This window comes from Stigmatopora argus, chromosome 7, assembly GCF_051989625.1.
Source record: "Stigmatopora argus isolate UIUO_Sarg chromosome 7, RoL_Sarg_1.0, whole genome shotgun sequence".
Classification (NCBI taxonomy): domain Eukaryota; kingdom Metazoa; phylum Chordata; class Actinopteri; order Syngnathiformes; family Syngnathidae; genus Stigmatopora; species Stigmatopora argus.
Genome location: NC_135393.1, coordinates 9364709 through 9392522, shown reverse-complemented (window position 1 = coordinate 9392522; position 27814 = coordinate 9364709). Strand labels below are relative to the sequence as shown.

The 27814-nt window shown below is 38.1% G+C and overlaps 4 protein-coding genes and 1 long non-coding RNA gene across 6 annotated transcripts in view; 1 reads left to right on the top strand and 4 right to left on the bottom strand.

Annotated features, from left to right (window-relative positions):
- Nucleotides 1-1942, bottom strand: part of tspan34a (tetraspanin 34a) — a 7710-nt gene extending 5768 nt beyond the window's left edge. The window contains exons 1-2 of one of the 2 annotated variants that reach the window (XM_077604776.1): nucleotides 1798-1942; nucleotides 1528-1718 (exon numbers count right to left, since the gene is read on the bottom strand). The gene's annotated coding sequence lies outside the window, so the exon portion shown is untranslated. The remainder of the gene's footprint in view (nucleotides 1-1527; nucleotides 1719-1797) is intronic. The other variant, XM_077604777.1, reaches the window with a different exon arrangement.
- A 48-nt stretch (nucleotides 1943-1990) lies between these two features.
- On the bottom strand, nucleotides 1991-10792 carry rab3da (RAB3D, member RAS oncogene family, a). The gene is made up of 6 exons (XM_077604778.1): nucleotides 10669-10792; nucleotides 9833-10015; nucleotides 6241-6474; nucleotides 3500-3618; nucleotides 3299-3423; nucleotides 1991-2649 (listed from the first exon to the last, which is right to left on the bottom strand). Exons 3-6 carry the CDS (start codon nucleotides 6472-6474, stop codon nucleotides 2462-2464), a joined length of 666 nt encoding a protein of 221 aa, XP_077460904.1. The 5' UTR covers nucleotides 9833-10015; nucleotides 10669-10792; the 3' UTR covers nucleotides 1991-2461.
- On the bottom strand, nucleotides 10713-15830 carry pld6 (phospholipase D family, member 6). Its single transcript, XM_077604779.1, has 4 exons — nucleotides 15143-15830; nucleotides 14634-14817; nucleotides 14128-14357; nucleotides 10713-11937 (listed from the first exon to the last, which is right to left on the bottom strand). The coding sequence occupies exons 2-4, from the start codon at nucleotides 14810-14812 to the stop codon at nucleotides 11705-11707; spliced, it is 642 nt and encodes a 213-aa protein (XP_077460905.1). The 5' UTR covers nucleotides 14813-14817; nucleotides 15143-15830; the 3' UTR covers nucleotides 10713-11704.
- LOC144077216 (transcription elongation factor 1 homolog) lies at nucleotides 15334-17772 on the top strand. Its single transcript, XM_077604780.1, has 4 exons — nucleotides 15334-15462; nucleotides 15709-15848; nucleotides 15924-15994; nucleotides 17506-17772. The coding sequence occupies exons 2-4, from the start codon at nucleotides 15733-15735 to the stop codon at nucleotides 17568-17570; spliced, it is 252 nt and encodes an 83-aa protein (XP_077460906.1). The 5' UTR covers nucleotides 15334-15462; nucleotides 15709-15732; the 3' UTR covers nucleotides 17571-17772.
- Nucleotides 17773-18219: 447 nt separating this feature from the next.
- LOC144077217 (uncharacterized) lies at nucleotides 18220-25926 on the bottom strand. Its single transcript, XR_013300966.1, has 3 exons — nucleotides 25802-25926; nucleotides 22875-23071; nucleotides 18220-22790 (listed from the first exon to the last, which is right to left on the bottom strand). It is a non-coding gene; the product is annotated as an uncharacterized LOC144077217 (long non-coding RNA).
- Between the last annotated feature and the right edge of the window lie 1888 nt (nucleotides 25927-27814).

Here is a 27814-nt window from a genome sequence, read left to right as displayed (position 1 = left end):
TAGTACTTCTTTACAACCATACTTATCGGCAATGACATCAGCAACCTACTTGGAAAAATTGTTTCCTGAGGCACAGTAAAATATTTGCCATGTCATTCGCAAGGAAATTTGTTTGAAGGCAGAACTGATGAAAAACAATGTTTTACTACTAGAAAGACAAAGGGAAAACTAGGATAATTTTGAAAAATTGAGTAGTTTCATTTCAAACATGATTTCAAAATTAATTAAGAAAATATTGGTAATATTTAGAATTATTTATTTCATTCACAATAATGTCATACTATAAAATAAGGGGGGATGTGTGATGTTAACGTTAGGTCAAAATATTTTTAGATTCATAACTTTGGTACAAAAATAGTCATGAGAAAAGTATGAATATAGTGCTAAATTATTTCAGGAAAAAAAAGGCATTTTCAATATTTATAGGATTTTGATAACAAAATGCATTTCCTGAGAATGAAATCCAATTAATGGATGCGTTCACAAAACAAACATCCCAAAATATAAGAATAAAGACTGGAATGTTACAATAATAAATGCACAAGGACTTTGAAAATAAAATCAATGCTACATCATTTAAGACCATCCTTGTTTTTTTCAACACTGTTTATTTTATTCTCATGGGCCGATGGAGCTTATGCCAAGATACTATGGCCAGAACGCAGACTGTACACCTTGGACTGGTCATCAGTCAGTCAGAGGACACATCCAGTGACAGATAACCATTCCACACTGTCACTGAACGAGAATCCATCCCTGCTTGCATCCAAATGTAGGCAAACGCTGTCAGTGAGTTTGATTTTGAGTATTGATATTAAAACTTCTGAAAAGAATTTTAAAAAGCAGTAGTTTTTTTAAAGCTGTCACTCTTTTTTTTAACTTCATCAAATCTAAACAGATTTTAGATGTAATGATCGGCCCTGTGAGACTCACTCATTTTTAAGGAGTAATGTGCGTGATGCATGGATGGCAATGATCTTTGCTAGAATAGTAACTTTATTGTCCATTTACTGATATATTTAGAAGTGTAACTCAATCACTTCCAATGAAGGGTTTACTTTTTGCTCAATTAAGAAAGTGAAATTCAATTTTTACAGTAAATATAATTTTGCATGCTAAAAATGGGTTATGAGCCTTGTGGGGCGAATATACAGTTTTCGTAAAAAATAACTTTCCAAAGGAAATTACAGCCAAATTGAAAATCAGAATTTTGGCTATCAAATTTTATGCTTTGTGGGGGGTAGATTAAGAAAAAAAAATCACAATTTGATATTTCTCTTTTAACATGGTACTTTTGGTTATATTTTTAAAATCTTTTTTTAAAGTTGCTGTCATACTTGGAACACAATTCAATGTATTACTATTACTTCAGTTGTTTCCAAATATTACAACCAACAAAAGTGGAATGTTAATTAATTACAGTATATCAAGAATGAATTTCTTTTATTTACTTTTTTAACTGAACACCAAATAGTCAATGCACTTCCACCTTTCAGCGATGTCAAGGGAGCATAAGAGTGTTCCTACCTGAGCTGCAGTTACTTTTGTTGATCAAGCAGGAGTGTGTAGACCAGTTTCCGTGTAGTACTTCTCTCCAGTTTCACACACATATAAAGCAGATAAGGGTGGAGAAGGGAGTTCATGCCCTAAACGTCACTGACTTTTTTTTTTCTTTTTTGCTAGTCTGATAAGCATTATTTCCACCCGGGTCAAAGTCCCTTCAGACATGGAAAGATTTACAACACAATCACATGCATTTAGAGAGGATGCACAATTAAAATAGAAATATTGACTTACTTAAAATTTCTTATCAGTGCTCGTCACCGGGGTCACTTCAATATCTAGGACAAAAAAAAAATCAGTCATGTACATACGATACACCACATTGGAAAGTGGTTAATGTAATGCCACATTAAAACAAGCAGTATCAAAGTCAAATCGCAAAAGTTTGGTTGTTTTGGTAGTAGAGAAAAAAAAAAAAAAAACAGTATATAATCAGATACATTTTATTCCAAATAAAGCATCACATAGGCTGCTAATTGCCTTTAATTTCCCCAAGTTGAAGACCAAAAAAGCATATGATTTTGCCGTTAACACTTTACTAAAGAAAAAAAATCCAAACAATTATCATTTCAACAGTGACCCCTCCCCAGTACCATAAGAGATGATAATGCAACTTCTATGAGGACCACAAGAGGGTAGCATAACATAAAGTACTGTGGCCCTTACTGCTGTAAAGTTTGATTCATGCGTCTGCCTGCAACAGGTGCCTACATTCACAGACTCTAAAAGTGACCAATGAGGAGCAGTAAGACAAAAAGGCACGTGTTCTAAAGCAGCTCTTTGGCATTTCAGTGTAACAGTCATATTCAAGGGTTTTGGTTGAAATCATGCGATATATTGAAAGCTTGAATGACGGAAAACAACTTGAAAAGCATAGTATTGTGCGCGAGTGTCGGCATCAGCATGCGCAACCCCCCTGGATGCCGCGGGGAGTGTCCTTCAGGCCAGCTGCCTTGTGATTGGCCAACGGAGAGGAGTCACCGTTGATGCTTTCGTTCATCTTATCGCAGATGACGTCCACTATCGTTTCGAAAACCTGCTTCACGTTGATGCTTTCTTTGGCGCTGGCCTCAAAGAACTGGAATCCTATTAGGAGCAGGAAAAGTTTAAGGAATGCATAATCTGGTTTTAATCTGGTCTTTGGCTCACCGTGTGCAGTGTCTGAAGAGTAAATTAGTTGCCAAGACTAGAAATGTGTGCTTCGCTGCAAGTATTGAAATACTGTCTGCTCGGGCTGTGCAATTAAGCAAAACCTCATCAAAACTGCCATTTAGGGCCTGATCGGTCCTAATCTGTTAAAATATAGATGACGTCAGGCAAAATTTAGTGAAGTCCTAATAGATAGTACTAATAGTCCAACTTTCCTCAGTGGATGTTTTGGTTCCAATGCACATTTACAGCTAAAACTTTAAGACAGAATATTGTCACTATCCCTTAGCCCGCGACGAATTGTCCGTCGACGAAATGTCCGGTCGACGAACTGTCTGGCGACCAAGTGTCCGGCGACGAAGTGTCCGTCAACGAAATGTCTAGTCGCGGCGGACAGACTATGCACACTCACACCCATACCTAGGGGCAATTTAGAGTGTTTAACCAGCCTACCATGTATGTTTTTGGGGATGTGGGAGCAAACCTGAGTACCCGGAGATAACCCACACAAGCCTGGGAAGAACATGCAAACTCTGCACAGTGAGCCTCAGACTGTCAGTGAGTTGGAAAGTTCTTCCTCACTAACCTAGTTCTGTAGCGAGTCTCTCAGCATCTTCAGTGGGGACCTTCCTTTCTTCCTCCATGTCCAATTTATTTCCAACAAGCACCACTTCGGCATTGTCCCATGAGTAGGTCTTGATTTGTGTTCCCCTGAGAAAACAAAAAAAACTTGGTTCTGTTCCTGTTGCAATGACGTCGCCCTAGAACGGAACAAGAAAATGATCACCAGTCTTGGACTGCCACAAAGGACTCCTGGCTTGTGATGTCATATATAAGGAGGAAGCCCATGGCTCCTCTGTAGTAGGCTGTGGTGATGGTGCGGTAGCGTTCTTGACCTGCTGTGTCCTGGAAAAACAAAGGGGCTTTACTGAAAGTAGAGTAGAAATTGAAGAATAGATAGAACTTGCATTCACTTCATTAGCACTCTTCTTGATTGGGATCACACATTAGCATGAGGGATGTTCCCTTGCCAAAGGCCAACCTCTGCAGTGTAAAATTAAAATCAGGGATCGCAGATTGGCGCATTTGCCACAATCCAATACTATATGTAGTCTGCCATTGTAAAACATCCCATTTTTACTTCGGAATAAACTCGTTTAAAGTCTCAGACGAACTTTCATGGCAATGCCATTGCTTCCCAAATGAGGGGCTAAAGAAAATAATGTGTCACCATTTTAAAGTTACCAAATTTTCAGACTATAAGTCGCACTGGACTATAAATCGCACTAGCCAAAGAAATCACAATGAAAAGGGAAATATGTATATATAAAATAATACTATACTAGTTGCAGTGCAGTATAAATTGCATTTATGAAAGACAAAATAGGCACCTGTTAATGTGACGTAGTAACAGGTTTTTTGGATAACTATAGGATAACAAACAAAAAGCAAGCTGTTGGTGGGTCAAACTGAAAAAAAATACTACGTATATAAGTCGCACCCGAGTATAAGTCGCAGGCCCAGCCAAATCTGGAAAATACAGTAATGTGATACAGCAAGAGTGATTACTATTATGGGTTTAGTGTGATCTAGTGAAGTTCTCTAGGAATATTTTCACATTCTCACGTAAATAAGTAATACAAATTCCCAAAAGAAAGTTGGCAAGCAAAGCAAAACAAGACATGGTAGCCAGGGCAATTGCCATAAGGAGGAGTAAATTATTGACTTTGGACAGAAGTAACTCCCATCAAACAGGAGACAATGTTGCACCACCCAAAGCGCACCAGGATACAGCCTGCATTTTTTTCCCCCAGAGCGCAACACTAAGTAGGGAAGGTGCGTCATTTGTCTCCTTTATGTGGAGTCTGCCGAGGAACTTGAATCTTCATAGAACACTTCACGTGAAGGCGCAGCACATTTAAACGGATGAATTTAATATGAGGTTCCATTATGAAAAGTAATGGTAATGTTGCAGTGCGGAATGGAACTAAAAAAAAAAATCAATGGTTTCAGTGGTCCCGTGAAAGCCATTGTAGCCGAATTTGATCATTGCTCCTGATGTGAGCAGAATGCATTCCAACTAGCGGGGGAGGGGGAAAACAACCAAGACGATGTATTGCTTTCATCTCACAGGAGTGCTGTGACTGAGTCGAGTTTTGTCCTGGTGGGTGTCGGGCTGCATCGTAAGCACAGGCCCCCCCCCCCACCCTCTCAAAGCCATGCATATTTCATGAAGTGTACTGTCTGGGGAGCGTGTTAAACATCAACTAGCATTAACGCGGTCGCAAAAGAAATGACTTGATGCCAAAAGCACGGCAGCCTGGCGGATGCCAGACCGAACTGAAGGGAAAATGTGCAACAATGCCTTTAGAACCACTGGCTACACAATATAACATTTTAACCTCAGTTTCTTATTGCCTTTAAGTCAGGTTATAGCCCGGGCATTTAAGAAGATATACTTTTTTCCCCTAACAATTTTATTGATTTATTATCTGTCAAACCCTGTTTTCCCTGTTGTGTTATTTATATTAGCCACGCAGTAGAAACAAGATTAACTGTGCACCGGCGCGTATTATTGGCTCAAATTGTTCCAAATGGAGGCGGCCTGGCTGCCGAGTGGTAACCAGTTCTGGGGTCGAGGGTTCGATAGCAGATGGGATTTCACTGCATGGAGTTTGCATGTTCTCCCTGGGCTTGCGTGGGTTTACTCTGGGTACTTCGGTTTCCTCCCACATTCCAAAAACATGGATGCTTTTTTTTGGATGGTTAATTTTACATTTATATATGAAGTGGTAATTTTTTTCTGACTTTATTAAAAACTTTTATCAACTAATGTGTTGAGAAACTTGTATCAAGTTAAATATACATTAGGAAGCTATGTTTTTATTTTTATTTCGACTTTGTATTTATTTTTTATTGTCTTTTAATGCCAAACGAGTGAATTGCAAGAGTGCATCTCACAATGCATTGGGGAGATCTTGCGCCTACATTACGTTGCTCCAGGTTTCTTTTAAATATTCATAGCGACATAACTTCAGTAAAGCGCCAGGGGTGTGAACACAAAGGTTAGCAAATGTAAAGACAAATAAAAATACATAAATTAGACTAAGTGCTCTGTGTGCAGACATTTAAGCAACCCAGGCAGCTTTCCATGGTGAAGAATTTTGCAAATAATTAACAAAAATAAAACATAAACGTGGATGCATTAGCAATTCCAAGTCTCTAACATGGGATTTTTAACTTATGTAATATACATTATTGACAAAACATGGAGTAGTGGGCACTGGGATTTCATTTTTTTGCATTTTCTAGGAGCTGATTTATGGGAAAATAATGCTCCTATAGTTCTTCCTGCATCGTTGGAGTTTGGAGGACTTCACCAACACAAGTGTCACCATTTTTATGATCCAATCATAAGGACAAGAAGCTTCCATAATCAGATGTTCTCAAGACTTTAAATAACATCATTCACATACTAGATTTAGTAGTAGCACAAAAAGCTGGAAAGAAGATGCTGATATGCCTCACCCAGATCTGCAGCTTGATACGCTTGTCATTTCTGTAGATGGTCTTTACTTTAAAGTCGATGCCCACCGTGCTGACAAATGCCGACGAAAAGGAATCGTCCGTGTAGCGGAAGAGGAATGACGTCTTCCCCACGCTGCTGTTCCCAATGATGAGTAGCTTGAACATGTAGTCGAAGTTTTGGTCGGCCGGGTCTTTATCCTCTCGGCCCGGTCCCGATTCCTTGGCTGATGCCATCTGTGGACGTTAGAGACGAAGAAGAAAGATGTTCATCGGGCAGAGCTTTATCAGGATACAGCTGAAGGATGTGTGCAGTGGACTGTAGCAATAGTCCAAACATGTTATCAAAAGCTGTTTGTAAAGAAAGGCGTTACTTTTCTTTTCCCGTGAAAGTCAGAGCTATACAGAGTCTTGACATCTTTGGAAAAGTCATTTATCTCATTTTATTTGTTTTCGAGGAACAATTATTTATCTGGACTGGACATGCCTGGGTGATGTGGGTTTATTACCACTCCTTTGTGGCCGAGTCAACCTATTGCATGTTCAAATCTTAAGTGTACATATAAACTCACAGAAATATAACAAAATATTGCATTTACAAATAAATGAAAAAAATAAAGCGCAAAAAACTATAAACTACAGTGGTACCTCGACATATGAGTGCCCCGACATACAAGCAATTCGAGATATGAGTAAAATTTCGGGCAAATATTTATCTTGAGATACGAGACAAATTTTGATATACGAGCAGACAGTGGACGCGAGATGCTGCTCATAAGAACATCATGGGCACTGTCTCTCTCCCCGCAACTCCCTTGTGTAATGTCTCTGGTCGCAACTCCCTCTTTGTAATGTCTTTGCGAGCACTGGGCGGAGCATTGCATTTTTTCAGTGTTTTTTTTCCCGTTAGTCAGTGCGAATGGCGTATATACTACTTCTCGTTGGCAAGTGGTCGTGCGTTATCCTATTGTGAGGACATTTGTGTGCATCATTTTGGGAATATTTTAAAAAGGAATACAAACTGAAACAACCCTCGATATTGACTGAAAGTCAGTGTGGAGGCGGGGCAAAAAGAGACAACCCGGGGGAAGAAAGGTATCAAAATGTCAAACAAAATTAGAATAAAGTTTTGTGTTAGGTTCGATTAAACTTATTTTTGAGTGTGTCTGCATCGTAATCCAAGTTCATTTAAATTTATTTATGTTATGTTACGAACGCTTACCTGCTTTTCAGTTAGCTTTAGGTCTGGCTGGCTCAAGCCAAAATTTGTCCTGACTAGTGTCTCAGACTAAAGGCTAAAATCAGTTTTTAGCATTGTCTCGAGAGCATCTATTCAGTTATGTAACAAAAGTTACACTTTATAAACCATTCTACCTTAACTCGTTCTGACACCTGTTGGTATATTCAAGTGTGGTCATCCTTGACTTATTCCCTTTTAAGCGGCGGTATGTCAACATTGATTGAGTGCAGACAATCCTCTGTCAGATAACTTGTCTGTTGGGAAGAATGACATGAAAACAGAAACTGTTATACTTGAGTCTCTTGGCTTTCTTGTGACATGTGAGGGGAGTGTGAAAAGGCCTGTGATGTCACGGTAAAGGATCCCAGCTGCTAGGCGAGTCAAGTTAACGCTCACCCGTCAGAAATCTATCCCCTTGGGTAATAGCCGAGTAAATGCTAAATGGAAGTGTTGCTTTAGAAACACTCCATCTTGGCTTGTCACAGCACAGCCATGCATCATGACCTGGCCAGCGCCCTGCCCACTCCCTTCTCCTTCCGATCCCTTCCTATCCGTCACTGGAGACTCCAGTTGGTCATTTCTCCAAAGTTAAGGCGCCGGTCGATGCTGAGCCCAGCACGTCTCATCCATCATCACCCACTCGTTCATCTTCAGCCATTCACCATCCGGTAGCATCATCGGGATGCTGAAGCATGCAGTCATCCTCGCGTCTGCCCACCTTTCTTGCTCTCCCTCTCTGGAGGCCTGATCAGCATTACCGCTCCCGCCAACTTAAAGAGGGACAGGCTCAGCAACACACTTATTCAGACCGTGGCACACACTAACAGAAGTCAATACGTTGTCCAAATTAGTGGGGAGAAACTGAATTTGTACAAGATCTGGTTCAGGGGTCACATTGTCGTTATTGTCGTTCCTCTGGGGCCACGTACTGTATGTAGTCTTCTTCATTAGGAGAGAGCAGCAGACAGTGAGGAATTTCGTGGGACCGAGGAGATAATGGAAGCACAGAAAGAACAAGAGAAGAAGAAACAAAGAAGGCACATGCTGCCTCTGAAACGTAGCGACGCTATCACTTTCTAATCGTATTCACCAGTAGACATGGTGTGTGTGGGTGTGTAGGGGTGGTAATTGGTATAATAAGAAGGAAGATAGGCCCGATAAAGATGCTATAGGGCAGGGTAGCAATGTCAGCCATGTGAGATGGAGAATTCAGTATTAAAAATCACCTGTGAGAGTTGAAAAATTGACATCCTTTGCTATTCGAATGATAATCCTGGCATCGGTAACCATCTCATTTACCTGAATGTGCCTACATGTATTTAGTCAGGCCCGACCGAACCCACTCCGTGTGTTTTAGTTATCCAAATAAAAAAAGAAACAGTTGTCAGGCCGCTGCCAGGTGGGCCTGGCACCGCCCTCGTCAACCCAGATGGGAGTGGATGTGGAACGTCCCCCAAACCCGCAAATCTGGAGGATGGGAGGTCTACAGGTCGCCCGGATCATCTATGTCACCACCAAATAGCTTGACATTGTGCGATCGTCCCTACACAACCAACGTCACCCACCCACCTGGACCACTGGGAAAACAATGAGATCCCTGTGAGCTCCCAGACCACACCTGGGGTACTCAGTAAAAAAAATCGCTTCCCTTGGAGACGTTTGACTGCTTTAAACTGGGTTGAAGCTTTGAGGAGACACAGGTGACTTTGTGGATATTGCTGGAAGATCATTGAGAGAATATGGCAACCGATGGGCACTTAAAGACAAGAGACCTTTTATCATCAGTCAAGTTTTGTTCAATTAATTGTGTTCTTATAGCTTACGTTGCATCTGAAGTTTGAATGTAAACTGACAATGAAGCATAGTTTGTATAGCTTTTCTGTTTAATTTCCTGGCACAATATAAGATACAATGTCACGGATTAGGTGTGTGGTTAAGCCTAGTGAAATTTCAATTCTAGTCTCTTTTTCTACTGAGTGGGAACTTTTAAAGAAAACATCATACATGTATTGTCCCCAAATGTGTTGGGTAAAAAAAACAACTAAATTGTCTACTTTCAAGAGGAATTTTTTTTCTTCCTTTTTTAAATTGGTCAGTTTTTGCAGGCCCCTTAACAATGAAGGCCAGATATGGCTCGTGGGACTTGAGTTTTTCGACAATTATTATCACAAAATGTTGACGTGTGGTTAGAAGTCTGCATGTGCGCACTTGTGCCCGCAGTTATATGGGGACATGACACCTGTTGACGTAGAATTCAATCATCCACGCGCATTTTGACATGATAAAAGTTGATCAACTTGAGCATTTTATTTCCATGTTCAACAAGCATTTTTCTTTTTAGCACGCCGTCAGTACCTTGGGTTTTACTCCCTCCGTATCGCGTCGTCCTCCGCCTTCTGGTGGGGGGTCCGTGTGCGTCGTTGTCGCTCCCGGATCCGCGCATGTGTTCACAAACCCGGACTACCAGCGTGCGATTCAGTCAAGTACGGCTGTGGAGGTGGAGCGTTTCCGGTCTTGCTTTTAGAAGTAAGATCACCACTGAAATTGAGACATCGTTTTTAAGACGCGATAGTAAACGCACATTTGATTTAAAACACGAAATAAGTGTTGGAATAAAAGAAATCAGCATTTTGGTCGGATGAATTGAAGTGATTTCACACAAACAAGGTTTTCATCCCAAGAGTTACTTCACAAACATTCAATATTTGACTTGTGAAGTTTAATGTGGTAATGCATGGTTTAATTCATTTTTTAATAATCGTGCCTTTTGATTTTGTACTGCTCTTAACAGCCTGAAAATATGCTCGCTGTTCCTGGTTTATTCTGCTGATTTATCAGAATGTGATTGTTTCCTGTTTATGACTCTCAATTGTACCGTTGTCATGACCATTCAAGCAGGTAGAATCTTGCATAAAATAATGATTTAAACAATAATTTTAAAAATATTCTATATTATAATTGGTAACAGTGGGAGCATTTCAACAAATACAATTTTTTTGCAAAAAATACATAAAATAAATGCAAGCCCTTTCAGTTACTTCCTCAATTAACCATTTTCACATGCACCTGTGCTTGATTCAATACTTTGATAGTGTGTTGTAATAAGTCTCATCAAATGGCCGTTTAAACATTTTCCCAATTGTCATAAAGCTTAGAAATGACCATTTACTTAAATAAAATACTTTGATTACCTGTCTCTCAAATGAAGATAATTCATAGTAAAGACCATCCAATGTCATTTTGGAAGTCTTTATTTTGAAAGTGGACGCAAACACGGTTCCGGCAAAGCGGTTTGTCTTGGCGCAACTAAACAGCTGGAAAAAAACAAACACATGACCGCATAGTTAAATCGGCACTTACGCAACGCGGCAGCTGATTCCTTATTTTGACATTTTCATTTAGCACACTTAACGAACATGTGAAAAGACTGAAGCAAGCAGTCATGCAAACATTTGAAGCATTTTCATAGCAGATCATGTTCAATGATAAACTGCTCTGGTGGGCCCTCACTGTTGTTGCTGTGTGTGAGGCCTTTTTAGTCATCTAGATTGGGATAGAAGACCACTAGGGAGGAAAAATGACAGCTGTGGAGCAGAGGATATAGTTGACATGCTGAAAACCAATTTAGTTTTTAATTGGCACTGAGACTGCCTGTAAAACACACAGTTGCACTCTTAATAAAAAACATCTTTTCAAAATGATCCCAAAAACAATTGTGCCAGAGAGCAGCTGTTACAATACAACACTAGCACTTGCTTTTAAAAATATAATCAGTGCTGTTTTTTTAACCACATAAAAAATTTCAAACACATCGTACTTTTTTCATAAAAGAACTGGAATAAGGTTATACAAGTTTGCATATAGAAAAACACTAGCGGGGTCCCCAACCGCCGGGCCGTGGACCACTAACGGTCCGCAAGCCACCTGGTGCTGGTCCGTCAGAGACATAAATGTTAGTATTTTCAATCTCGCCTTCCTACTTGTAATAAGAACTGTAGGCACTGTAGGCTTTCAGTGTCCATAAAATCAAACCTGTTGGGGAAACGGGGACATTTTTAGAAGATGAACGGGCTATAAAAAAACAAGATCTCATCATTTATGCATATTTCAGCATCTAATTAAACTACTTTAAGACTCTTCATGGGAACTCAACTGAAGTCTGACACATGAAAGTGAGCATTGAACGTAGTGGGTTTGGATGACAATTCGCAGTGAGGCACATTTTGGTCAGCGGGGGGAGGGTCTGTTGTGAGACGGATCACTTTCCCACCATAACCTGGAGAACTCTCTGATAAAGGGCTGGACCAGCCGCGGCTCATCCGTGACGAGGATGTTCTCTGCGTTACTCTGCACCGCTGACACCGTCCAGTTGAGGGAGCCTGTGATGAGGCGCTGGCCGTCCACCAGGGCGAACTTGTGATGCATGTGCAGATAGCCGCCTACACTACGCACACAGATCCCTGTGGAGGAGGAGGAGGAGAGTGAGGAATGACAGGATTTCAATGCATTATCGATAAACTGCTCTGCTCTGGAAACAATCAGGGAGAACAAAGTTGGAAAAAGAAAGTGAAATGGTGATATTGATCTTACTACATACAATTAATTTGACTGAAGCTCCACACCCAAGAGGTATAATTTGAATAAACTTTAAACATATATAGTGTGTATAGTGTGTATGTGTGTGTGTGTGTGTATATATATATATATATATATATATATATATATATATATATATATATATATATATATATATATATATATATATATATATTGGATTGGATTGGACAACTTTATTCATCCCGTATTCGGGAAATTTCATTGTGACAGTAGCAAGAAAAGGCATAGTTATAAGTTAGACAGTACAGTCGCAAAGGCCGCACAACAACAAAGCAAAAGCCAAAAGTACAAAGCAAATCAAAGTAAATGGAAACTGGAAAATGGAAAAAAAAAAACTGGAACCACACACAGGAAGTCTTCCACAAGATGGGGAACTTCTGCATATATATATATATATATATATATATATATATATATATATATATATATATATATATATATATATATATATATATATATATATATATATATATATATATATATATATATATATATATATATATATATATATATATATATATATATATATATATATATATATATATATATATATATATATATATATATATATATATATATATATATATATATATATATATATATATATATATATATATATATATATATATATATATATATATATATATATATATATATATATATATATATATATATATATATATATATATATATATATATATATATATATATATATATATATATATATATATATATATATATATATATATATATATATATATATATATATATATATATATATATATATATATATATATATATATATATATATATATATATATATATATATATATATATATATATATATATATATATATATATATATATATAAATAGATATATACATATATATATAAACATATATAGATATATATAAATAGATATATATATATATATATATATATATATATACATATATATTCATATATATACATATATATATATATATATATTCATATATATATATATATATATATATATATATATATATATATATATATATAAATAAATTTAATTTTGGAGCTTGTCCCAACTAACTATGGGCAGTACACACACACACACACGTACTACCTAGAGACAAATTAGGGCATTCTTACTGCCTTGTATGTTATAGGGATGCTAGAGGAAACCAAAACACCCAGAGAAAACCCTTGCAGGTAGAATAGAATAGAAGCAAAACTCAAAATTGTGAGGCAGATATGCTAACCAGTCTTCCACAGTGCCTAGTGCACAACATTTCCATGAAAATGTAAAACAACCTTTGACCTTACCAAAAAAAAAGAGTGCATTGAGGAAAAGTAATCAGGTAAAATGCTGGTTCGCAGGGCGCCTCCGGCAAGGCTGGCTCTATTGCGAGGCAGTCCGTGTGGCTGGCTCACTTGTCTGGCACAAGAGAGGCTGAAATACAACTATTTATCACGTTGGATGAAGGCCAACTGCAGCACTGCTCAGATCAGCCTGATTCAGTAAAGGGCGACCATGTGCGCAGAATGGTTTTATGTAGTGTCATTGGGATTATACTGCATTCTCTGAAGTGTACATTGGCAAGTAACTTTTATATGTATGCTGCATTATTGATTGAATTTCTATGCTCATTTATGATTCTGGTGTTTCTTTGTTCATTTTAACTGCTCTCTCCACCTCACGTTTATGGTGATGTTGAACTATCACTGAAAATTGTGGGATGAGATAAGAAACAGGATCAGACTCACATCCACAAAAGCTACCATATTACAAGGCCCACTTATCAGAAACTAAATAATATACGTCCATATTTCCTTCCATTTAATCATTTAAAACTATGTTAGTGATTAACAACCTGGGTACTTTGGCACACTTGAGTGCCTTAAAGTCGCACTATCACCTCAGGAGGTACTTTATGGAATACGATAGATTGAACTTCATTGACCCCTTTTCTTTGTAAAATAAACCAAAAATAAAAACCCACAACGTAACCCCAAAATTATTCTTAAATTAAAATATAGTAAGACTTACCGGCATTGCGGAGGGCACCCACCTGGGAGCCATTGATGACGGAGTATTGCTTGTCCACAAGGACTCTGATGGTCACCTTCCTTTTGTACAGGTAGACAACCGCCCTTTTCAGTTCCATGTTGGAGAAAGAAAACAGACACAAGTCCAGGGAGGATGAAGCTGATAGGAGTAAGCTGAGAAGACGAGTGAAGGATGTCTCGACACCATGAGGTAAAGGGCAACCACAGGAGCTGGAAATACACACAAGTCGAGACTGTTCATGATCTTCAGCTCTAAATTATTTCTTCTAGATTATCCTCAGCTCATCTTTATGTACAGAGCTTCAATTCAGTTATTTGATGTAATGAACTTAAGTTCATATGGAAGTTTTGGAGTACATACAGTATAGATCCATCATTATCTGTAGGTTTTATCAAAACACAAAGGTACCGATGGACACAGAGCGTCTCAGTCTTTTGGTGTAGACCAAGGCAGCTTCCTTATGCTCACACAACAAAGTCACTCACTTGAGGGAAGAAGGCGAGAAGAAGTGCTTCACGCAGACGACCTCGGACGGGAAGAAGAGGACTTCATTCAGAGTTCTCCGTGGTTTAAGGAGACGCAGGAGCCTCCATAGGAGTTCTACACTCAGAGTAAGGGCAATTGCTCCCAACCCCACCACCTTCAATGTTGACATCTGTGACATCCCTCCTGTGGAAAAAAAAATCCAATGCTTTCATGATTTCTGAAAATTGCCCCCACGTTTATTGCACCTACGTATGTTTCAATTCATCCCCATGTGTTGTCTAATCAAATAAGCACTCAAATAGTAAACAACTATTACTCGAAGTCTTTATTTTCATTTTATTTTTTTTACACCTGAGTGTCACTTTAGCAGTCTTAGCCCCAGAGGAATCTGAGGAACAAAATAACCCGCACATACGACAATAAATACATACAATATACTATATTTTCCAAATTACTAATTGGTCATTTTCAGGAAGCTTTCATAACAGTGTATGCTTGTTCGACTTACCTTTGTCTGTGTTGAAAGGCAGTAATAATATTTTGTTTGAAATAAACTTATTCTGAAATATGTAAATTCTGTCGATTAAGCATTCTTGTTTATTTAGGAACAAATATGTAGTTTCAACCTGAGCATACTTGTAGCTTCTAACCTAACGTCAACACGTGTGTCTGACGCGTTATCACCATAGCCCAACGACGTGACGGACGTGCGTACGAGCCAATGAATGGCCGTTAAGCAAATCGCTCTCATCCAATCACTCACCTGCAAACGCCGGGTTTACGGAAGTTGTTTTCCTTATTTTGCAACGTGGGGCTCTCCAAACAAAGGTAAACATTTGGTTTTTAAAATTTACATTCTTATGTTTATTTTAAACCCCGTATTAATCACAACTTGGTGTCTTTGATTCCCAATCGACAATTCCGTTGCAATCGTAACGTGTTTTGCCGTTTTGGGGCTGTATCTTGCTCATGGTGTCCTCCCATTTTACCACAGTTTTGGGGATCGATGGAGTAATCTCAACGTGTTGGTTCTAATCGCTCATTCTTTCGATGTATCATTTGTGCTTTCCACAGAACAGTACAAAACAATTTTGATCGATGGGGCGCAGAAAGTCCAAACGAAAACCTCCTACTAAGAAGAAGATGACTGGGGATCTGGCCACTCAGTTCACTTGCCCCTTCTGCAATCACGAAAAGTCATGTGACGTCAAAATGTAAATATTTTCTTTTTTTAAGTTTTTATTTCTAATGAAACAAAAATAAAATCATTTCTTTTCCTCACACGACAGGGAGAGGACCAGAAATACTGGAATCATATCATGTACTGTTTGTTTGGAGGAGTTCCAGACGCACATTACTTGTATCCTTTTCAATACAATGTCTCTTTAATAATAGAGACATAATGAATATATTACACAATTTGCTCTAGATTTTGTCCTTTACTTACACAGTAGCCAGTTAGCGCACTTGCCTCACAGGTCTGAGATTCTAGTTTTGATTCTCGAATCAGGAGCACATAAAAACCCTTTTTTTCTACATTGCAGACACTTTTATTTATAACAAATTTATCACTACAATTCTTCTACATCAGGGAATAGCATTTGCGGAGACTCAGGTTTTGTATCTGTGAAACTACAATTGACACATAAGACTCATGGAGCACAAATCTTTCTGCATTAGTGTTAATGTAGTCAGTATATAAAATAACTCAATAATGCTGTTTTCCCACATCAAGCTTTAATGAAATATTGACCATATTAGGCTATACGACATATTGCACAGGAATAGCATGCTTTCTCCGACTAACGAAGTCCGTTACACATCTTTTGTTAGTTAAATGGAGCAATTCTAAATCATCAAGGTTCCAAATTTGATTCTCCACGCATTGGTGCTCACTGAATACCGCAACGTATTTGATTTGAAAAATGAATGAGCTGGTTTACTACATAGCTCTTTGAAAGCGTAACGAAGGGCGACAAATTGTCAAACAGCACTGTAGCCCTAGATGAAAGCTTTGTTTTCAGGTCTGAAATTGTTTTTCATTCGAATATACACATGTGGATTGTCCTGTCAAGTCTGTTATCAATAAATTGGGGACACTTCCATTAGCTTCACCACAGCATCCATTTACTGGAAGCTCTCAGCGTAATCTTCTGGCCCCGGTGTTTAACCGCTGATGAACTTTTTTTTTTTTTGGTCTTCTTACCACTCTTAATTGAGGATTTGGCGCCTCTCTCCTATGTGCCCAGACAGCTGATGTAGGATTGGAGGGAATTGACGCTATGGCGTGGTCAGCGTCTGGGGGTTAGGGAGAATGTGAAGTGTAACAGCTGTAGAAAGACGTTGGCGTGTGAAATTTTTGTTAGGAATATTAACAATGGTCTTAAAACGTATATGGGGTTAAGTGCGAGAATGCAGAAAAAAACAACATTGAGAATGACATCATGTTGTCTAAGAAGGCTTTCTGGAAAAAAAGCCACAGTCGGCAGGTTATAAGCCGTTGTCAGCACTTTTGTAACGACTATCAAATATAACACTTTCAAATATTATGACTTCAGTCATATACAGTACATTTACTGTAATTTAGGAAATGGGCATTTTATTACCTATGCATTTCTAACTTAGGTCTATGTAAAATACATTTTTTGTCTTTATTTAAATTGCCGTCTATTGTTGTTTTGGCCAATGCTTTTTAATGATGCTTTATGGAAATGCAATTTGCAAGTACTCGTTGGTGCTTTTCATCTATCATTGATGTGCTTATCGATCACCCTTTTCATTTTTTACTTTTTGATTTCCAAAGTCAACTTCATTTATAACACAATGTCATGCAACAAAGTCGTTCTCCTTAATTTACCATTCCCTACATAGATCTGTCGGAGCCAGTCGACGTGTACAGTGATTGGATTGACGCTTGTGAATCGGCCAATCAGTAGCCCTGGAGGAAAATGGCACCGTTATTTTCCACCTATGTGACAAGAAGAATCTCCCACCAGCTATGGCCAGAATTACTTTCCTTTTGCGTGCAGTTATTATCTTAAATATATCTGATGATCACTGTGGATTTGGTTGGGAAATTTCTGCTTTCACTTTAATTTAATGGTGTTAAACTATTAAAAAAATCCTGCAAAAATCCTATGCTGTGAGATGTGGCTTTGTGGCTTAGCCATCTTTTACATGAATGTTATTTATATTGGGTATTTTTTGTCCCTGTAATCAATTCTTAAGCATCCATGGAAAAGTATATGCTTGTGAAACAGTAATACAACAATTCGAAAGAGTTGGTGTTCATCAATTAGTAATAAACCAATCAGAGTGAAATTGTTGGTCGAGTTATTGATTCATTCATTTTCCGTATCGCTTATTCTCAAAGGGGTCGCAAGAATGCTGGGGCCTATCCCGGCCAACTACAGTATTGTGGAAAATCATTGGACATGTCTCTACTAAAATTAGCTTCAAAAGACACACTATAAAATAAAGATGAGATCATTTTATGAAAGTTTCAAAAAGCAATGTTCATCTTCATATTGTTACCCAGATTATTCATGTGGATATTCAGTACTGTATAAAATGATAAGGAATTATTTTCTGAACCACTTTATCCTATTAGGCTCACGGGGGGTCCTGGAGCCTATCCCAGCTGACTCTGGGCCAGAGGTGGGGGACACCCTGAATTGGTGGCCAGCCAATCGGAGGGCACAAGGAGACAAACAACCATGCACACTCACACTCATACCTAGGGGCAATTTAGAGTGTCCAATCAGCCTACCATGCATGTTTTTTGTAATGTGGGAGGAAACCAGAGTACCTAGAGGAAACCCACGCAGGCCTGGGGAGAACATACAAACTCCACACAGGTCGACTGACCTGGATTTGAACCCAAGACCCCAGAGCTGTGAGGTCGACGCGCTAATTACTCATCCACCGGGCCTCCATTTAGGGATTCTATTTGCTATATTTTAATATAATATCTGATGTTATGCTTGGGTATTTTTTTCTAAAATATTAGATTTAAAAAAAAGAACCATTGTCTTTTCTCTCAGTACCTATTGCCAACTCACTTTGCTGTGCGAGATTTCAGGGAGGACAGAACATATCAGTATTAGTATGAAAATATTAATGATTAATATTTTCAATGTTAACTGGGGGTGGTAACAGGGGCTGCCTGTGACAATAAATGAGAGATGGAACGGTCACTTGTGTATGTAGGGTGCGCTAGTGTATTTTATAACTGTGCCCAGCTGGAGCGCTATTGACGAAACCTTATGAAACACTGGAGGACGATCGCAATGGAGAATGATTATCATTTAGCCTCTCCGCTGTGTGTATGGGTGTGTGTACTTATAAGAACATTTGTGTGCATGGCCGCCCTTCCCCCCTCCCACCTTTCTCTTTTGCTCTTTATCCTCTCATTCAGCACGTAGGGTCAGGGGTCACTCGGTGTACGTTGTCAAGTCTGCCAATCACCCACACTGATTGCGAAGCAACAGTTGCCAAGGAAACAGCAAAGTGGTTGCTAGGCACCTGGAGCTGTGCTCACAATTGTCATTTTGTTGCTTAGTGTGCACACACACATTCACATAGACTAATCGAAAGAAAAGTGCCGCCCAATCAACAAGTAGGAATGGAAATTCTTATTAAAAAGCCTTAATTGCATTCTGCGGCAACAAAATGTGTGACCTGTTAACACAGTGGTTAAGATTTATGCAACAATAAGTGTTTTGAATGCCATTTATAACACACACACACACAGATGCTAATATATTGCTGAATATGCAACTGTGGGGGAGATCGCTTATTTATAAGTCTTAGCAACAATGCTAATGAAGCTCAAACATCTTCCAATAGGGTGGCGGCCTCCTGATTAATCAACATGGGCGACAACCCGCACCTTGACTTGATCAATAAAAGACATAAACATCCATCATTCTGGCTAAAAATAGTAACAGAGACACAAAATCAATGTCTTATTTCTCTATTGGCAAGTGGACCTCTACACATCGATGAAAAGACAAATAATTTTCACAAAGTTCAATTACACCTATGGAAAATTTTATTTTATAGAACCAGAAGTGGGTATAGAATCCAAACTGTACTCAAGCAGGGGTCATGGTATTTTACGATAATATCCCCCAAGTAAATATTATAAACCTGGTTAACAGAAAGTGTTCTAATGTTACTTGTAGGCTAAATTAATTCCTGGAGAAAACAACTTCAAAATGAACTACAACTACCCGGTTCCCTCTTCTAGCTGTGCAATTAATTAATTCAATTAATCATCCCTGATACAAAATAAATGATCAAATACAAAATCTATCCGAGGATTGAGTATTCACATCCCTACAAAATTCCTCCCAAATGCCATTCTGATCCATCGACTAATAATGGAGGAGTAGCAATTATAATCATGCAATTCAATTCTAAATAATTAGTCCTGGGGTTAAAAAAACACACCAAAAATCCTCCTCTGATGAGCAATGCGTATATATCCCTAAAATATATATACCTAGAAAATTTTAGTCATATCTGTCACGAATTACAGAGGAGTAACAATATTAGGAACCTAAAAATAATAATGAAAAAAAACATACATAGAGTCCTCACTCTTGGCTGTCTAAGAAAACAACATGAATGTTAAGATTCAGATGTTTTCCTCACGAGGGAAGGCAGAGTATTATTTAAAAAATAAAAAACAGCATATTTGCCGCACTATAAGGCGCAACTTCAATAAATGGCACATTTTTAAATTTGTGTCATATACTATAAGGCGAACCAAATTACAAGACACAGTAGTAGTGAGTAGAGATTATACATCAGCTAGATGGAGCTGTGCTAAAGAGAATTTCATTCAATGATTAACCAATATTGGTCCATGTATAAGACGCATCGGATTATAAGGCGCACTTTTGAGAAAATTTAAGTTTTTAGTTGCACCTTATAGTGGGAAAAATCTGGTATACTTAAAAAAAGTACTATCCTATTTGTAGACAAATCCTGCCACAAGAAACACAATTATATCGAGTCTATCTGACAAACCAAAATTTAGATAATGCAAAGAATAATATGATCATAATTTTAAGCCATGATAGCGATCAGAATATATAATGCGTTTAGCGAAACTAGCCACTCTTTCATCGTGATGGCCTGAAACAGACCCGCAACATATCTGTGTATTATACGACAAAATCAGTATGGAAAGTGAACCAATATTCATATTTAAAGAGTGCCTTTGGGATGCTGGTCAGCCTCTCTGATTTATTGAAATTTATAAACACTTTTCCTATTATGGAATATAGCCAGATTCAAACTGCTGCTATGATAAAATCTTTATTAACTGTATAGTGGGAATGGTTAAACTTGTGTTAAAATATTCATTAGGTTTAAGGAACTATTTTTTTTTACGAATTAAAATTGTGAGTTTGTGCAAAATCCTGCAGAGTTCTTTCAAAATCTACTCATCAGTAATAAGATTATAGTGTTTGTCGCTCACTCTTTTGATTTATTTGGATTCATGAACATTTTTTTTCCCATGGGAAATAATTGAATTCGAAATAATCCAGGATGAAGCTATCATCCTCATAAAAACCTTTATTAACTGCACAGACAGTTTAAAGCAACATTTTAATATTATTAACGACGGTTCACGCGCAGAATTTATATACAGTAATTAATCACTGTAACATTAGCATGCTTACGATTTCTCACCCTTGGGTGGTGTGTAAAGAAAAGAAAGTGAAGCAGAAGGATGGCATTTTCATGCATTCATCATTTTATCATTTGTCTTACAATCAATCAATAAGAGGATTACTCACTATAAAGTAAACGGACTTTTTTATATATATATTTGATCCATTCTTCTTGTTTTATTACTTATTGATGTGGTTTGAGCCATATGGTATTGGGAAGCTAAGACCCATATCCTGTTTGGAGACGGACAGATAGTTTAAATGAATATGTTTTGCAAATTGTTGTTATTGTCTTGTTATTGAATTTTCACTTTTTTTCCAAGAAATCTTTTCCTTCTCTAGAATTCTATTAAACAACCTGCCGACAATATCAGTAATATTTAGTGATCATTAAAGTATAGAGCATTGAAAAGTGTAGATGATTAAAAGCAGCAATCCATGATTTTGAAGTGGTTGGTTAAAATAAAAAAAATAAAAAAACGATGGTTTTAAACTTTGCAAAAGAAATCCACAAAGAATAATTACGATGCACTTTGCCAAATGCCAAAAAATAACCTGCATCTTTAACTGAAATATGACGCAAATGTGTGAAACAACTGTAAAACAAACTTGGTTAGACCCCAATCTTGGAATCATGATAAGCTGTGCTATAAAATATCATTTTCAGACTTTAAAGTGCACTTGGATTATAAGCGCAACAATGCTGAATTAATTTATTTTCATTGTTATGGCGCATTAAAAGGCATTAGTGCATCAATTTACTACATTGATGTTTTAACATTGCAATTATTGTATTTTCCAATTTAACATTTGTTTTATAGCTTTTATTATGGATTTCCTGAGTTATGAATGTGTATCTTAAGCACTTTACTGGTACAGAATAATGTAGTTTTGCTCCAAAAAGTTAGGTTTGAAGTCATTAAGCCTCTCCAGAATTCATAAAGAATGATAGGGCGCGGTATAATTATTTTTTTCCCATAGAAAATATAGGATTTTAAATGCAACTTATCCATTAATTAAAGACACTATATTATCATTTAAAAAACGCAGTGATATAGTAAAGAAAAGAACGGGTAACAGACTAATGGAAAACTAATCGTAGGCGTGCAATACATCACTTTATGATGGGATTTATCCAACGTTGGCGTACGAAAATAAAATGATCATTTGTCTATGAAATCGAGCGTTGTGCCGAATCCTAGAACATTTAGGCGGAGACAAACCATTATAGCCGCTCACTAGCAATAAGATTATCTCTTTCTCTACTCGAGGGCACAACTGGCTGAGTAGAAAAACGTTTGTAATGAACGTGTGACTGGAATGTTCATCTCCCTGAACTAATAATGCCTTTAGGGACTTGAGCTTAGTGTTAGCATGGTGCAGGAGGTCGTCGCCATCGGCGCCACTTGTAGGGGACGCAAGCAAACTCATTTCCTCTTGCAGGTGCTAAGAGGGACACACTTCATAATTCTGGAATGGTAAATTGTTGGAGAAAACTGCGTTTAGTTGAGCGAATTTGGCGAGAATCGGGAATGCTCGTATTTTCAAACTTACCCATGAGTGCATCTTTTGATGCCGAACGTCCTTGGGATGCAAAGCCTCCACTCGACTACGCGTATTCTCAAGCAATAACATCCACATCTGTATTATACACCCAAGAATACCCGTGGTCGAGAGTAGAGCCGAGAGGCCCTCCTCTGGTTCTTCACCATCGTCCTCTTTTGTATCACGCATTTGTAAGGAGACAGCGCCTATGTGAGAAAACAGAAAAAAAACAAGAGCGTACACCCTTGAATAACAATGTGCCGTCCTTTTAAAAATGCACGTTGGAAATCCAATAATGTGAGTTCATGTTTTTTTTAAGCCTGACATACACACATTCAAGTGACAAAAGGGTTTTTGTAGTGCTTTTAAGGAGGGCAGAGAGGTGCTCTTCCCTGATCAAATAGGTGTCACTGGACACATGTTCTTACCTCCCCCCATCATCAGCTTTCGTGCCTTAGGCCCGTCCCGTGGAGAATAATGTCGGTACACACTTGCCAATTAGATCGCAGGACGTGTCAATCAGGCAACACGCAGTGGAAAGGAGAGGAGGGGAAACACAGAGAGGATCTTTGGCTAAAGTAGGGGGCAGAGGGTTGACGGGATGTTGCATCAGCACCGCGAGCGCTGACGGCAGAAAGACTGGTTTACAAACATTACTGATTTTTCTTCTCCTTCACCTTTTTAACCTTGCTGACAGCTGCTATTTGCTCTCCTCGCCGTCTAAAGTGGAGTCTGGTGGTACAAAATGAATGTTCGTCGCTCATCAAAAATCACGGATTGTGATTCAAAGGCTATAAAAGGTATTGCTCTCTAATAATTGTAATTGTGTGTACCGTAAAATTATACCCAATCAGCTCTTATTTATCAACACCTATACATATTGTAAGACTTCACACTGCACATAGCACATGGGCGAACAGCATGATGATTTTTTATTATTTTACATACTACATATTATTGATCAAATGTTTTGGGACACTTTACCATTCAGTACAGAGAAAAAAAAACTCAAAAATTGACTGTTGGTATCAACTGTTACTTCAGCCCAAACAGCTTGAGCTAGATTAAGAAAGTGTGACAAAAATGAATGTCCAAAGTTAAGGATCATTTCATGCTTGTTAAAGGTAACTAGAATAATTTAATTGTGTTTTAGCACAATTAGTTACAAAGCAAGGCTTCACAATAGATAGCAAATTTACTTTGGCAGAAAGTGAAAATGGACTGTAATCCCCCCAACTGTGCAATTTTCATCGATTTATTGAAAAACTGGTCATAAAATAAACACGAGTCACAATCAACAACGAGTTGCTGATGTTTTAGCCAGCTAACAGTTCAACAATTCATTTATGGGGTTTCACTTGTGCCTTTTTTTACAATTTGGAAACTATGGACGGATAACTTACCCATAGAAAAAAAATCAAATGTTTTGTGTTAAAAAACACCTTTTGCGGGTAATTTAACTGAATTTACGTAGGTGTGATTGGTTGGGATGTTGCAGCTAAACTCCAGTATATGACACCATCCTTTCCTTTCCTTCCTGTGGGACTAGGGAAGAGGCACGGGGGGGTTTCTTCCCCTCACGTTGACGTCACATGACCTCATCCCGCATCCACATATTCACATGATTAGTCTTTCATTTATTGCTGCACTAACTTTATTTCACTAAAGGCGGATGACATCTGGTTTTGCCATTTAGGTGGTAGTGGGGTGAATCAGTTTCCTGAATTGACTTGATTAGAAATGAACTGGCTCCAGCTGGAGGGCCCTTATTTTATGTTTTTGTTCATCTATTTTTTTTTTAGCCTGGCCATTCACACTATACTGCCATACACCCATTGTATCCATCAAATGGGGCTGGACACCTGACATTTCACATGCTTACAACAGGGGAACGCATGCTGCATTGCTGCCTAATTGCTCGGAACTAAAGGCGCCTGCTCTAATGATAATGGTGATGATGATGACGTGGTAGGGCTGGGTCTGCAACATAGGGAGGATGAGCAGTTTGAAACATTAGAGCTGGCCACTATAAAAAAAATGGTAAAAAGTGGGATTAAAAAACTGCCCAAAATATTGAAAATGTTTTATAATAAGAAACACTGTGGTGATCCATAATAGGTAGATCTGAAATATTCTGCTCTCTAATAAGGCAACATGCTCGCACATATTTGATATAATGTACTCATAGGGAGAGGCTGGCAGGGAATTTTTGCTGCCTGGGGCTCCCAGTCAAAATGGATCGGACGTCTAGTCCCGTCAATGGAACTGAAAGATGACCATTCACGGCCAGTCCTTCCAGTTGACATGAATTGGACGTCTTTCATTTGACAATGAGTTAATTATGAAACAGGCAATTATATACTATGTGAAGGATAGTGCAAGGGAACTTTTTAGTAATAAACCTAACACAAACCAATTGGGTCTATTAGTTCATAAAGTAGGATTTGAGTTAATAGTCAGCACCTTTCCAATATAATGACCTGAATGTATTATAAAACTGTCAGCATGTTTAAATCCGCCCTGCATAACATAATGCTTTTTTTCATAGAACACTGAAATTTAATTTAATTTTTTCTCTCCTTCCCCTAACTAGTGGTGCTAAGGAACTTGTCATTTCTCAAAATACATAAATAAAAAAAATTAGACCTATATATTCAGAATATTATTTTCTTTCTATTTTTTTTAAAATACTGCACACAGTAAATACATATTTTTCCAGTTCGTTTGTATTGCTGCATTCTTCCTGTCTAGGTCCACTGAGGAGTGCAACTGTTTGCTTCCTGTCCAATCAGAAAGCACACCCAGAACCTCCCGTGGACCGTCACACTCCCATCAAATGCACTTGAACGGTGCTGATGGAGGTTTCATTCATCACTGGTTGCCATAGGAACCTTCACCTTGTAGCAGTTGTAAAAATAAGAAGCGATTCAACTTACCACCGTGGAGAAGAAGCTGCTCCGATGATTCCACATCGCATCCATGCTTGCGTATACGTGTGTTAAAGGGACGCCCTACCACCTCGCCACCTTCTCTTCCTCCTCCTCCTCCTCTTCCTCCACCCTCATGCCGTTTCTGTCTCGTGCACTAAGCGGGAATCACACAACCACTCCTTGTTTTTTTTTCTTTTTCCTCTGCCCTCCCCGCCAAGTCCGAGGGAGGGATGGAGGCAGGATGCAACAGCATCAGCATCCCATGCAAGTCATCTATACAGACCAATGCATCTCACTCTCTCTCTCTCTCTCCCCCCCCTCTCTCCCTCCCTCTCTCGTTAGGATGAGCGGGATCAAATACCGGTTTCCTTTGGGTTGACAAACAGGTTGGGGTGGGCGATATGAGCAAATCCCCCCTACCCCCTCTCCCTCCCTCTATATGTATGGCACGACTTCGTCATGTTTGTAGTATTGATTATGAAACACATTATATGTGTGTGTATTAGTGTGATATCTTAAACAATGTCAATAAGAACATCCTTAAATTGTCTTCAATTGCTTATATTACTTACCAATTTGGATGAAAGCAAGCATGAGTGTGCTACAGCACACTAACAGGCTGAAGACTGTGTGCACATGCCCTCATCTGCCTAAATCGTTCCGATAAATGTGCAATAAATTAATCAGGCATGACACAGAAAATCAATAATAGGGCTATTTTGATATAAAGTAAACAGCAAAAGATTTAAGCTATGAGGAAGATAAGTGAACCAGTTCTCTTAATATTGTCCAGTGTTATACTAAAACACACAAAAAAGTATCCAGCTAAAGTAAATCTTTGAAATTATTTTAAATTAGTCTTGAAAGTTTCCTATAATTGTTTTTAGCTTATCCGACATTGTACTGCACACTTACCGGTTCATCACACTGTATTTTTTGGGTGGTTTTGTGGCTAAATCTGTCCTCAAATAAATGGGCATTGGGTTGTGAAGAAAAATTGTCTTGTTCTGGACTTTATATTAAAGGAGCAACCGTCTGCACTGCCCTCTACTGGAAAATTCCTGATCTACAGCAGGTTGGCCTCCACATGCTAATACTACTTCTACAATTAAATAATAAGTCCTGACAGACACATGACAAAAAATAGCCTCAGAGGATCATTATATATTGTCTTATGGAACAAAGAAACGAACTTTCAAGAAAATCACCTTATAAATTAATGAACAGTACGACTTAAAATGTAATGTTCACAAGAACAACAACAATTTGAGAAGGGTCTCGACGGGGCTTTGGCCTGTAAAAACAAACGTTTTTCAGGTTAGAGTAACGCCTTGATATCCAACTGACATGATTCACAAGTTTTTGAAGGCAAACACCCGAGTTTATCTTTTCGATATTTTGCAAAAGAAGCTCTTCCTGGACATCATATGGACTGCAAATATTACGCAGGCAAAATACATAAATGGTAGCTTGAATAAAGAATAACTCTTACAATTTGTCTGGAGTATATGAGATTCAACAAATATTGAAAAAGTCTGGATGTTTTACCCACAGTCATATTAATGAGTGTGATTTTTTTTGTTATTTGTTCGTTGTGATTGACATCAGAAAATTAATGACTTATGAATGACGATGCCATGGCAAAGCTTTTAAAACTTAATGTGTTCCAAACCTTTAACCAGCGCTGATCAATGTCCCACTTTTCCATTAGTATGTCCCTTTTTTTTCCTATGCAAAGATGTCACTGCCACAGCATAATTTATTAATGTTTCATTATCCTACACTGAAAAAGCACATTTAGAAGTTGGACAACAAATGCAAACAATGTGTGGGACAATTTTCAACTTTTAGAAATCATATTTTTATATCGGGAGTTCTTTGATAATAATAATAATAATATTACAGCGAGGTGGAAATTGAGTGTCCTCTGCCCAGTAGGGAATGTGTTTTTAAGTGCTTGCTCCTATGCGTTTGCATTTGCGACCATAGTTGTTCTAATAATTTCTCCTGGGATGTTTG